General features: G+C 39.5%; 1 protein-coding gene across 3 annotated transcripts in view; it reads right to left on the minus strand.

Moving 5' to 3' along the window:
- LOC126458569 (serine protease snake-like) overlaps nt 1-14,058 on the minus strand; it is a 720,709-nt gene that overhangs the window by 607,998 nt on the left and 98,653 nt on the right. For all 3 annotated transcript variants that reach the window (XM_050095702.1, XM_050095701.1, XM_050095700.1), the window contains exon 4: nt 10,716-10,908. In XM_050095702.1, coding sequence (XP_049951659.1) covers nt 10,716-10,908 — 193 coding nt within the window. The remainder of the gene's footprint in view (nt 1-10,715; nt 10,909-14,058) is intronic.

Genomic DNA, 14,058 nt, shown 5'->3' on the forward strand with positions numbered 1-14,058 from the left:
CAACTTGACTGGTTGGTTTAATGTTTAAAGGGACAAAACAATGAAGCCATCAGTCCCTCCTACCTGAAACAGACAATTCAACAACACTACACATAATTGAAAGGGATACATAAAACCCAAGAAAAGAAAACCCCAAGGTTTATCAGAGCTCAACAAAGCCTAGAAAGAAAACAAGGAAGAAGAAAAGAGGGAAAGGAAGGAAGTCTGGTGAGGTGCTCAGTCCAGGGAGCCGCTGAAGGCCCTCAAAGGCAGAAACTGTGAGAACATGTGAGAAAGGGAAGAAGAGTGAGGAATAGATAGGGCAAGGTCTGAAACAGAGCATCAGGCACAGACAGCCATTGCCCAGTCAGGACAGAGGTGGCAGGGGGGTGTCCTGTCAACTTTCCATGGGCTGACAAGGCTGACATCATCCCTTAGAGAACGTGATAAAAGCCTCTATTATCAATAAACTATAAAACCAGTTCAGCCACTGAGGCATCATCTGCTAACACCAGGGGTAGTGAGTGAGGAGGATTGAGTCCACTGCAGGGTGACTAGGTTAGGACAGTCCAAAAGGATTACAAATCCTTAGAATTTGGTGGCATAATATTGATTGAAGGTTTGGTGCCAGAATACAAATCTCAAGAGGCGGCCTGTCAATGAATTCATTCCCTGGGATCTTGATGTGACTTAAGGGTCCAGACAGAGCTCACCAAGCATCCACATTGTCTGTTGGCGAATAGGGAATCATGGATCATCAGGACCAAGAAATGAAAAGGAAAACACTGGTAAACACCTTATAAACTGCTCAAGGAGTCGCTACAGATGGGGAAGGATTCACCAGTGCAGGAATGAATATGCTCAAGAGCACGAGAGATGGCTATCAACTATGCAGTGGAAACACTGCAGCCATTTGGTAAGGAGCAGAATTCATTACATCCCACATGATTGTAAGTAAAGCCAGTATGTTTGGCAACCATCACGCCACCAGTACAGACTACTTCTGAACCATAAAACATGCCTAGAACGATGAAGAATTGCAGCTGAGGACCTCAGGCAGAGCCAAGTCTTTCAGACCTTATGATAGGTCAAGACAGAGCTGTGGATGGGGGATGCACCATGGAGATCTATGTGAGCAGGCTCAGAGAAGAAATGATAAATGGAAAGCTGCAGTTTTGAAAAAAAGGGATGGGATGCAGATGGTGGTCATAACCTCAGACTTGGGCCCTCATTGTGAGAGGCATATCTCTGTATCTGGGAAGAGGGGATGGCAGTTTGGGTGCTCCAAGGAGCAAAAGATGCAGAACACATAAGCAATCAACTGTTGCTGGCAGAGAACTCACAAAAGGGGAATCCCTGCCTCCACTAGAAGGCTGATCATGGGGCTAGTCTGAAAGGCAATAGTTGCCAGTCAGTCACGCTACACAAGGAAAAGGCAACCCAGTCCACATTAGTACAGGCTCACCTGGGACGCTGTCCAGGCAAGTGCTGCTGAAAGAAAGATAAGATGGCCAGAAAATGATCACTGTCATACAAATCATGAACTTCACATTGAATGGAATGGAGGAATCCAGGGCTACAGATTGAAAGATCAATTGCTGAGGAAAAGCCATGTGCCACACTGAAGAGTGGGCACTCTAGTGTTGAGGAGGCAGAGATCAAGCCCTGCTAGCAGGCCTTAACAGCCCTGCCCCCATCAGTGGTCACAGTACCGCTCCACAGACGATTATGGGCATCAAAACCAACAATGAGAAGGATGGTAGATGGGAGATGTTGAAGGAGGGGAAGAAGAGCAGGAAGTGTACAAGGCCAGTTGGGGGGGGGGGGGGGGGGGGTGTTATAAAGATTGCATATCGTTACTGCACAGTGTAAATGGATCTGAATGGTTACCATTTTTAGTGCGGTATGAAGAGGAACCATGGAACTAACCACGTCTGTGGACCAACGTACAGACACCACTGGAGGCTTGCAAAGGGCTGGCCTACTTCCGGCAGAAGGCTTGGAAACCATGAAGAGTCAGTGAATGAGTATGCGTGAAATGAGATTCCTGCAATACAAAAAAAGCTCCAGAGTAGGGAGAAAGAAGAGACTGCAATTATGGAAGGTCATGGTAGTAACCATTACAGTCCATAGGAGGACAGTAGTTGTGCCTGCCGCTGGGGCCGAGCGGTTCTAGGTGCATGAGCCCGGAACCACACTGCTGCTTAGGTTGCAGGTTCGACTCCAGCCTCGGGCATGCATGTGTGTGATGTCCTTAGGTTAGTTAGGTTTAAGTAGTTGTAAGTGTAGGGGACTGATGACCTCAGATGTTGAGTCCCACAGTGCTTAGAGCCATTTGAACAGTAGTCATAGAGTCTGTAACACCTCCAATTTACGTATCTCGACCCGATCGGATCTGATAGCAATAGCAGCACAAAATAATTATTAATTAATGTGACCGTGTACCTAATGGGGCTGGCAATCGGATTTGACTGCTACGGAGTTGTTACATTCCATTTTTGTCCTTCTCAAATGCTGTAATAATGAAATGTCTGGTGACAAGAAGAACGCCAACACAGCTTCATTAATCAAGAACCTATATTCGTCTCTAAAACACAAGAAAAAGGAGACAGCCACTGCCTTCGTCATACATATTTAATAACAGCTAATCTTGGCACAGGCTTCTTCGTTATTCATAATTGTCACACGCTAAATACAATCATTGCAATCCAACACTGCAATCCAACATTGCAATCCAAATGATGCCGGTGCGGTAGACGCAAAACCACAAATATCGGCACAGAAATATCACTGATCACTCTCGTAATTGTACTTCTTCACTTTCCCGTATTATTCTAAGACAAAGGGGTTAAACCGCAGCGATGGCCACTCCCTTTGTCGGTCAGCCTTGTATTACCACAACAGGTCTCCACACGGCTCGGCCCGCAGCTTGGGAACTGACTCAACTCACACTCGCTCTCGCAACCCGACACTATCGATTGTTTGCCCTGTCGACCTGTGCCGAGTGCAAACTTGTAGTAAGGGCCTATGAACCCCTTACAAGTCCAAATAAATTAGAGGGATGGGCCAATACACCCTGGGATGATGAGAAGTCTCATCCCAAAACTTCTCCTTTGGAGGGTGAGAGGAGGTGTGGCTGGGAAGAGAGTAAGTTGTAGCATTATCAGGAACTGAAAGCCAATGAGCAGCCTTGAGGTCCACAGAGTATGGGTTACACATCTGACACAAACTAACAGGCTGGAGACAGTGGGTAGGGGGCTCCTAGAGAGACCCCATCCCCAGTGGGGCCAAGAGAAATAGATTTTAAAATTTTATGAAGCATTTTGCAATTGGAGCAAAACAGCAATTGTATAAAATGCTAAAAATCAAATAAAAACAGGCTCAGCGGCATCTTCAGATTTTTATTCATTATCAACCAGTTTCAGCCCTTTCCTCAGACAATCTTCATGTTTTCCCTGGTGAAATTCAGTAACAATATATATTATTATAGAGGGATGAAAATACAGCTAAGCAATATCTAACATATAAGCTACAATGATGAAAAAGTATGATGTTACATGTGTTATCACTTGCACGGACTGTAAGTTACTGTTTAAGGTCCTGGTTATAAACTTGGACAATGTTATCTTCAAAATCTCTACGTATTACTTAGTATTAATGAAATATTCCTATAATCATGTAATGCTGTATTGATGTAATGTTGTAGCAGTGGGTGGACTCTTATAACAAAACATACTAATCTGCCTTTGAAAGTACTGTGTGTTATACTGGAATTCATGATATGGTCTACATATGAGACATGGTCATGACAGATGTGATGATGTGGCTTACACTGTTTCAATCCTAATCTGTGAAGATGATCTGTGACTGAAACTCGTTGATATTTGGGTTTTAAATAAAAAGGCAGCTGATAGCCAAACATGCATTTTATACATTACCTGATGGCTGTTAATAGTCAACTTCCAAAAATGACCAAAAGTATAGTTCCACCAATAGACACATGTGAAAGCAAAAGGGACAAACTATTTAGCTTTGAGAACTAACAGGTTCTTCATTGGCAGGAGGGGGTATACATTGGGTAAGGCACCTCACTCAGAACCTGTGAATGAGAGAATGTAATGGACCTGGTTTTCTAACATAATCTTCTCTTTACAGAAATAGGTGATGCCATAGAAATATTTCTGAATCTTGTGTAAATTAAAATTATCTCAGCTGTTTCAATAGAAGAACTTCATATGAATTTGTATACAATGTGTTATGTTTCAGGTTAAAATATGTAAAAAGAAATTAATTTGTTAGCACTCCGTATGTACAGTTAAAATTACTCTTCTTTTAGAAATATTTGAAATTAAGAAATATCAGGCATACTTCATGTTCATATTATTAATTGCATAATCTAACACTAATTATTAAATTTATTTCTGGATTCATTTATAAAATAATGTTTTATTTTGTTGATGATTCTTCTTTTGTCAAGAATGTTTGTAAACTCTTTCACTTTGTAATCTCTTTCGAATATTGTGAGTACTGCAGAATATAGGTAGGATTAGTGGACATGTCTCTGATGGAAACAGACATGTTTTTATGATAAATACTAACAATGTGATCTGCGGTGTGATAGCAGTGTTAATTGTAAAGACGGTGTGATATTAAAAAATGTGACAAAGAATAAAATTCAATATAATACAGGCATATCTTCATCAGTTATTTAGTCATCTGGAACCCACTAAGTCAAAATTCCAGCCACAGTAACGTACCCCTAGATGTGAGAACTGCAGCTAACAACAACAACAAGAGAAAACGAAGATAGGTAAAAAAGTTTTTCTTTTATGTATCTTATGCCTCCAAAGCTTTCTAAACTTATGCAGAGAGAGAGAGAATTTTAATAGAGATGTGTGGAAGGGTAAGATTACAAAACCCGCTTGTAGTGAGAAAGAGAGTTGTTTGACTCATTACTTACCTGTTATATGTTGTATGATTGTTTTAGGAAAGAACACCAGAATGATGTACAAAACTACGGGTCTAGTGAAGCAGAGGATACAACCCATCGGCTTTGACCAATGATGTCAGAATTGGCCAGAGAGCATTTATTACACAGATGAAAGAGCTGACAAGACCGTTCAGAAACAAAGGAATACAAGAGATGAAAAATATGGTTGACATATATCAAGGCAAGTAGTATTTTCACGTTGAGGATATCGCATGTTTGTATTGTATTATTTCCGTGGAAAATGCAGGGGAAAAATGTATGGAAATACTGGTAGCACAGAATACCTCATGTTACATATATATGGGTTGTATCTCGAACCTCATTAGAACTGTATTGGTTAACTGCACTAGGGGATACAAGTTTACCGTATGTTGATTTCTTCATTTTCGTTAGTAGTAATATCCTGTTGTTCAGTTGAACTATATAGATCAACTGAAGCTCAGGATACAAGTTTTACATGTGTTGTTTCTTTTGCCTCCGCTGCCACTAATAGTCTGTTCTTACGTAGATAGTAATACTACCGATGGCAGAAGGAGCTACATACATAATATTTGTATCCCATACTTCCACTGATATATATATATATATATATATATATATATATATATATATATATATATATATATATATATGGGCATTTGTATGTACTTGCTGCAGCAGAGACAGCTATATTTGGCTGCTATAGCAATGGCTTGCCAGTATCGATAGTTGAACTGTGGCAAGGCCCAACACAGATACCGTGGCAGAGGGTGGAATGCTGATGGGTAGCAGAAATCTGGTAGCTTGGAAGTTGATCTTTGTGCTTCACTTTTGGTATTAGCATCAAAAGCGGAAAGAAAAGGGAAAGAAAAGTAGCCCATAATGAAGTACGGGATACAAATTGTATTTGTGTCATCTAAATGCCTCTTCGCGTTGTTCAACTGAGGTACAGGTTGCAAATGTAACATACATCCATTTCCACATTTTCGTTAGCAGTGTGTGTGTGTGTGTGTGTGTGTGTGTGTGTCTAACAAAGATGATGTGACTTACCAAATGAAAGTGCTGGCAGGTCGACAGACACACAAACAAACACAAACATACACACAAAATTCAAGCTTTCGCAACAAACTGTTGCCTCATCAGGAAAGAGGTAAGGAGAGGGAAAGACGAAAGGATGTGGGTTTTAAGGGAGAGGGTAAGGAGTCATTCCAATCCCGGGAGCGGAAAGACTTACCTTAGGGGGAAAAAAGGACGGGTATACACTCGCACACACACACATATCCATCCACACATATACAGACACAAGCAGACATATTTAAAGACAAAGAGTTTGGGCAGAGATGTCAGTCGAGGTAGAAGTGCAGAGGCAAAGATGTTGTTGAATGACAGGTGAGGTATGAGTGGCGGCAACTTGAAATTAGCGGAGATTGAGGCCTGGTGGATAACGGGAAGAGAGGATATATTGAAGAGCAAGTTCCCATCTCCGGAGTTCGGATAGCCACCGTCCGGGTTATCTGGATACTTCCAACTGACCTGCCTACACTGTGACGCATTCTATGTGGGAATGACCAGCAACAAACTGTCCATTCGCATGAATGGACACAGGCAGACAGTGTTTGTTGGTAATGAGGATCACCCTGTGGCTAAACATGCCTTGGTGCACGGCCAGCACATCTTGGCACAGTGTTACACCGTCCGGGTTATCTGGATACTTCCCACCAACCTATCCGAACTCCGGAGATGGGAACTTGCTCTTCAATATATCCTCTCTTCCCGTTATCCACCAGGCCTCAATCTCCGCTAATTTCAAGTTGCCGCCACTCATACCTCACCTGTCATTCAACAACATCTTTGCCTCTGCACTTCTGCCTCGACTGACATCTCTGCCCAAACTCTTTGTCTTTAAATATGTCTGCTTGTGTCTGTATATGTGTGGATGGATATGTGTGTGTGTGCGAGTGTATACCCGTCCTTTTTTCCCCCTAAGGTAAGTCTTTCCGCTCCCGGGATTGGAATGACTCCTTACCCTCTCCCTTAAAACCCACATCCTTTCGTCTTTCCCTCTCCTTGCCTCTTTCCTGATGAGGCAACAGTTTGTTGCGAAAGCTTGAATTTTGTGTGTATGTTTGTGTTTGTTTGTGTGTCTGTCGACCTGCCAGCAGTTTCATTTGGTAAGTCACATCATCTTTGTTTTTAGATATATATTTCCTACGTGGAATGTTTCCCTCTATTATAACTATATATATATATATATATATATATATATATATATATATATATATATATATATATATATATATATATATATATATATATATATATATATATATATATTGGAATAGGTAGTGTTGAAGGACGGGATACAAATTTTAGTTGTGTCAGGCATTTCGCCTTCAATATCGGTAGTACAGATTCGAAAAAATCTGTACTGATACTAGTGCTGGGAAATGAAAGAAGAATGACAGCTGCAAAATTTCTATTATGTACTGGAGAACACGAAAACTTACGTAATGGTGTAGTAAAACAATGAAATACATCAAAATAGTCAAATGCAGTAAAAGAAAAAAAACTGGAAAACTGAACTTACCACATGGGAACTTCTTAAAAGAACTGAAGCTCAAATTATCTAACATTTTTTGGACGGTACATTTGCCCAACACATTTAACAAAACATTTAAGTGGGCAATATGTTTAGGGAATACTACGCCTCCATGAATATTCGTCTAAGTGACTTTAAGTGTGGAAATCTGGCATTTCCCCTTCCCTACAAGAGATTCCACAGCTGACCCATAACCCTCTACGCTGTTTGTGCAAGTCCCTGTGGATAATGATCTGAACTCAATATTGTGATTAACTATAAGATGCTTATAACCCCTTTCCCCTAAACCCTTATATGAAGAAAAACCATCTGAACTTACAATGGAACCCTCTGCAACATGATCTTCAATTAAACTGACCAAAACGTCCTTCCTTTGATTGGGTACTACTTTAAACACTACCTCATCACACTCTTGACCTAAAGCTGCAGCCCCCCAAACCCATAATCCCACTGGAGGTTCCCCCCTGTTGTGCTTCCTTTTGCCAAAATGCGACTCGTCAATTTCGACCACAACAGATTTTTTGAACCATGTCCCTCATCTAACGGACGACCACAACCAATCTTTGCTGCAGCACCATATAAATAAGTCGTGAGTACAGCAATTAGATAAACTTGTGAGGCGCATAAGTTTGCCGCACTCACGACATCAAACATACTCGGCAGTGAGACCACACATCTGTAAAATAAACAAATCATGGCCAACATGTCTACACCCATAGCCTCTCTCACATCATCCAGGTTCATTGGAACAGATAAATCCATATCTACAAACGAAAATAAGATACTAAAATTTGTCCTAAAATAAGAAACTAATAGTCCAAATTACCACAATATCACTAAGAATGAAATTAATACCAAATGAATAGCAAACAATTATTTAAATAAATGCACATGAAGAATATTTTGAGCAATATGTAGTTATCTCCTTTAAAATCACATTCAGTTATTTTAATGTACAATGATAGAGCTTATCTGGAACAAAGAACTGTTTTATTATCTATGGCTGAAAGTGACGACATTATTATCTATGACTAATGTATGACATCATTGGTCAAAGCTGATGAGTTGTATTGCCTGCTTCACTAGACACAAAACTACTCCAGACCATGGCACATCATCTTAAATAAATATTAATTGTGACCATTCAGCCATTTGTAACAGTACAACAGAGGTGACTGCAAGCAAATCTTTTATCTATCACTGGCAATAGATATGCAATGGAGTCTGTTTTACAATTATTGTAGTTTAAGTAACTTATTTTTGTGAGACTGAAAATAATGAAACTGATCTGTTATTAATGGTGATTTGATTATTTTCATTTTTATATTTTGATGTTAAGTCTTCATGATTCTGTCTACTAACAGTACAACAGAGGTGAATGCAAGCAAATCTTTTATCTATCACTGGCAATAGATATACAATGGAGTCTGTTTTACAATTATTGTAGTTTAAGTAACTTATTTTTGTGAGACTGAAAATAATGAAACTGATCTGTTATTAATGGTGATTTGATTATTTCCATTTTTATATTTTGATGTTAAGTCTTCATGATTCTGTCTACTGGAAAAAGGTCTTGAATCATGAAATTATAGTAAAGATGTCTGAAGGACAGTGCTGTATAGTTGGCACAAGATTTTAATACTCTACTAGAGAACATGACTAGATCTTGGAGACTTATGACTGATTAGTGTAAGGTTTTGGAGTTTTTTGGGCCATCTCTTTTGAAAAAATAGTTCTCGGTTGTGTAATCTGTGCCTGTTTGACTAAATCTAATACATCTGTATTTCGCTCATTATAAATAGATGAAAAGTTTGCTGTCACTGTAAAGAAGTCACCACAGAGTCTAGTGATCAATTGTTTCAGTGTGTCATTGTTTCTGGCACAGTATCAACAAAGGACTCTTCGTTTCACCGTTCATGAGAAAAGTCGTTTTTAATAATCCTGCAACAATACAAGTGACATACTTTTTTCTTGTGGGTTATGACTGGCAACCAGGTATAGTGCAGTCATCCTTAAACTACAAAGTGTTTAGAAAAACTGTTAATGAAAACAATCTCTGAAAGTGACACGGTGTAAGGTAAGTATTAAATTGGAATTACTGTGAATGAAGACTATGGCACTATGTATTTCAGTATTGAAGAATGACCACTGGGTACAGCAAATTTCTTACATATGATGCAGAGTAATGAATGATAAATACTTGAATAAAACTATATGTTTTTTATAACTGCTTTCAGGTGATCGGAATGGTTCACTAAAATGAATCAAATATGATATAACATACAATGTGCTCATGAAGCAATTCTCTCTGTCATGTTCCCTCCTCCAGGAATGAACTACAGATGTCCTAGGGCTTAAGTAATGGAACAGAATGGTATACACGATACCAGGCAGCAGCAAGCTCCTTGGAGGATGGCCGTTATAATATGGAGCCCCAACAGCAGCTGAATGCCACAGGAAGTGCACCTCACATGTGCATACTGGGTTCAGAAGGCCAGGAGAATGGCTCAGCCATGATAGAACCTCGCCGTGGTCGCAGACAACATAAAGAACTTCAACAGAGCCATGATAGTGCTAGGATCGCGCCTATCGGGTGCGGACCCAATAGGGAATGCCTTGTGTTGTCCACTACCTCAGAAGAGTGACACAATGGGCACGGACCAAAGAAGGAGCGTCTAGTGACTGATACCACTGCCAGAAATGGAGACAGTGGGCGCTGATGGCATAGGGAGCACCACACACCACCCAGGCATAAATATGGGACAAGGTCAGCTCGTCAACCAGTCTCAGGGAACACCTGATGAAGACGCCGAGTTACGACATTGAAATATCGTGTTGGGAAGTCGCAGACCACCAGCAGTACACCTAATTCTACGAGATGCCTTTGTGATGTATGGCACTTGTGTGTCAATCACGCTTACAGTACTCCTTACAACTATCCCTTAGTCAACACAGCTGAGGAACATTCAGTACGATTGTACCTACACGCAGCCATGACATAATTTTAATGCAAGATATTATTTGACATCGCATCCAGCAAGAATGTAGCACATGATGTACTTAAAGCTGTCAGCCGTCAATCAGTTATACTAGTATTTACTAGTATCTACAGTTTTGACAACAGTGGAGTGCAACATGTAAAAAGAGTTGTAAGGTAAGATTTTTTACCTGGGTGGTTGATCTCCTGCGATTAGTTGATTGGAGGCAGCAGGATCTTCACAACACACGATAGCTACACTGCCTTGGAAGCCACATATGTCCAGCTCAATACCTTTGTACACCTTGTGGATAGCTGATGGACATAAACTGATATACAGGCACTTCCCAGAGCCTCCATTCTTTAGCTGGCACAGTTCACCTTCTGTAACAATAAAAATAGGTGTAACTGAAGTAACAATGCTCCTTTAAATGATCTAAAGCCACCTGCAGTTGTCCTTTTTCTCTATTTGTTGTATAATTCACCTTTAAAAATGATGCTAGGAATATGAATTTGATTGTGACTATGTGCCATCAACAAATTTTTGGTGAAGACATTTGATTAAGGGCTAAGATCAAAATTGTGTAATTGCATCGCAAATATACAAGATTGTGACAGCTTCATGCAACATTAAATCATTTAAAAGATTCAATACAGCTGTGAACCCAGCATCAATGGAGATCATCAAACGATATTCCCTTGTAGTAGCTACATGAACATAGGGTAGAAACCACTAATCTAATGGCTATAAGCTATCACTGGTAACTACAGCATGCCACAAGTTTCATAATAATTTCTGAAGCCCTTAAACATATTTTCAACTGCCTACCCCCATGAACCATGGACCTTGCTGTTGGTGGGGAGGCTTGCGTGCCTCAGCGATACAGATGGCCATACCATAGGTGCAACCACAATGGAGGGGAGTATCTGTTGAGAGGCCGGACAAATGTGTGGTTCCTGAAGAGGGGCAGCAGCCTTTTCAGTAGTTGCAGGGGCAACAGTCTGGATGATTGACTGATCTGGCCTTGCAACACTAACCAAAACGGCCTTGCTATGCTGGTACTTGCGAACGGCTGAAAGCAAGGGGAAACTACAGCCGTAATTTTTCCCGAGGGTATACAGCTTTACTGTATGGTTAATTGATGATTGTGTTCTCTTGGGTAAAATATTCCGGAGGTAAAATAGTCACCCATTCGGATCTCCGGGCGGGGACTACTCAAGAGGACGTCGTTATGAGGAGAAAGAAAACTGGTGTTCTACGGATCGGAGCGTGGAATGTCAGATCCCTTAATCGGGCGGGTAGGTTAGAAAATTTAAAAAGGGAAATGGATAGGTTGAAGTTAGATATAGTGGGAATTAGTGAAGTTTGGTGGCAGGAGGAACAAGACTTTTGGTCAGGTGAATACAGGGTTATAAATACAAAATCAAATAGGGGTAATGCAGGAGTAGGTTTAATAATGAATAAAAAAAATAGGAGTGCGGGTAAGCTACTACCAACAGCATAGTGAACGCATTATTTGGCCAAGATAGACACTAAGCCCATGCCTACTACAGTAGTACAAGTTTATATGCCAACTAGCTCTGTAGATGATGAAGAAATTGATGAAATGTATGATGAGATAAAAGAAATTATTCAGGTAGTGAAGGGAGACGAAAATTTAATAGTCATGGGTGATTAGAATTCGAGAGTAGGAAAAGGGAGAGAAGGAAACATAGTGGGTGAATATGGATTGGGGGAGAGAAATGAAAGAGGAAGCCGTCTGGTAGAATTTTGCACAGAGCATAACATAATCATAGCTAACACTTGGTTCAAGAATCATAAAAGAAGGTTGTATACATGGAAGACTCCTGGAGATACTAGAGGGTATCAGATAGATTATATAATGGTAAGACAGAGATTTAGGAACCAGGTTTTAAACTGTAAGACATTTCCAGGGGCAGATATGGACTCTGACCACAATCTATTGGTTATGAACTGTAGATTAAAGTGTGACAATAGCATTTAAAACTAATAACCCCCTACAGATGAAACTGAAACACACAATTGGAGACTCAAATAGATACCAAAAGTCAGGCGTTTATAAAATAATATGTAATGACTGTGAGAAACAGTATATTGGCCAAACTGACCGTAACTTTTTAACACGTTTCAAAGAACATACTACTGGTACTGCACATACCAAATGAATATTTGGTCAACATCTTGATGGATATAATCATTCTGAGTGTTGCATTTCTAGCAATTTGAGAATATTACATACTGTGCCAAAAGGACCATTGCTAAATACCTTAGAAGAAATTGAAATTTTTTCACTTCACAAAAGTAATCCATTATCTGTTTTAAACGAACAACTTCAGTTCAAAGACAAACATTTCTTTGAGCTTTTCGATGGTCTGCTTTAGAATGTTTACTCTTCTGTCCTTTGTTTTAAAAAGCTTTTTTTAAATTTTTTTTAAAATTTTTAAAAATTATTAAGACTTTTAGCAAATATTTTATCTTTACATTGTAATTGTATTTTACCAAACATTATTTTATGATTGACTATCTGTTTTAAAATTTTTGCTTATATGCTTTTAGACTGCATATTGCTAATTCACATCGTTTTATTTCTGACACTGGCTCATAATTTTATAATTTTAAATTCTTTCATTGTTATTTGCTTATATGACTGGCATATAACTTGAGGAATAGCAATGCCTTTATAAAAAAAAAAAAAAAATGGCACATGTAATCTACATATCAACTTCACAGATAATATTTCATATATACGGACAACTACTTCGTATCGTAATTGTGCAGCATGTAGTATACATTTCAGCTACAGATTATTGTAGCTTACTCTTTAAAAATCGTTTCAATTAAAGAGATGTTGCTGCTCAATAATACATCGTCCGACGTGACAGTCTTTGCCATTCCACTTCGCAACAACTTCATTGGAAAGAAGCCTGCTGCCACATCTTTGCACTGGCGTTTGTCCTCACCATGGCAACCACTAGTTTGACTATCAACTTTACAACAACTCAGTGAAAAAAGCCTGCTGCTTCATCTTTGCAACAGCATCCAACTTCACCATAGCAACCAGTGGTTCCAAATGGTTCACTGACATGCCTTGAGAGGGCAACCCATGTACTGCCAAACCAAAGTTCATTTTCCTACATATTTAAATATTTTTAACGCTTCTTAATTGACAACAACTGTTTAATAAGCTAAGTTTAGTGTGTATTTATTTCTAATTCTTGACAATGTTCTTCTTTTAACTAAGAAATTTTAAATTATAATTCGACTTATAACTCATTGGTTAGTAATGACATCATGCAGTCAGGAGTGGGTGGAGCCTCCATTATACATAGCAAGACGTGCACTGGTTTCTCCAGTAGTGATTCTCCAACAGAAAGAGGTTCCTACTCAATGGTAATTCAACGTTTTATAGCTTTATAGCTTTATAACTTTATGTATTTTCTTTAATGTATGTAGCCCGCTTATTAGAGCTTTGTATACAACTTGTAGGTCTGAAGATGACCACAGTAGTGGTC

Source organism: Schistocerca serialis, chromosome 2, assembly GCF_023864345.2.
Source record: "Schistocerca serialis cubense isolate TAMUIC-IGC-003099 chromosome 2, iqSchSeri2.2, whole genome shotgun sequence".
Taxonomy (NCBI): Eukaryota; Metazoa; Arthropoda; class Insecta; order Orthoptera; family Acrididae; genus Schistocerca; species Schistocerca serialis.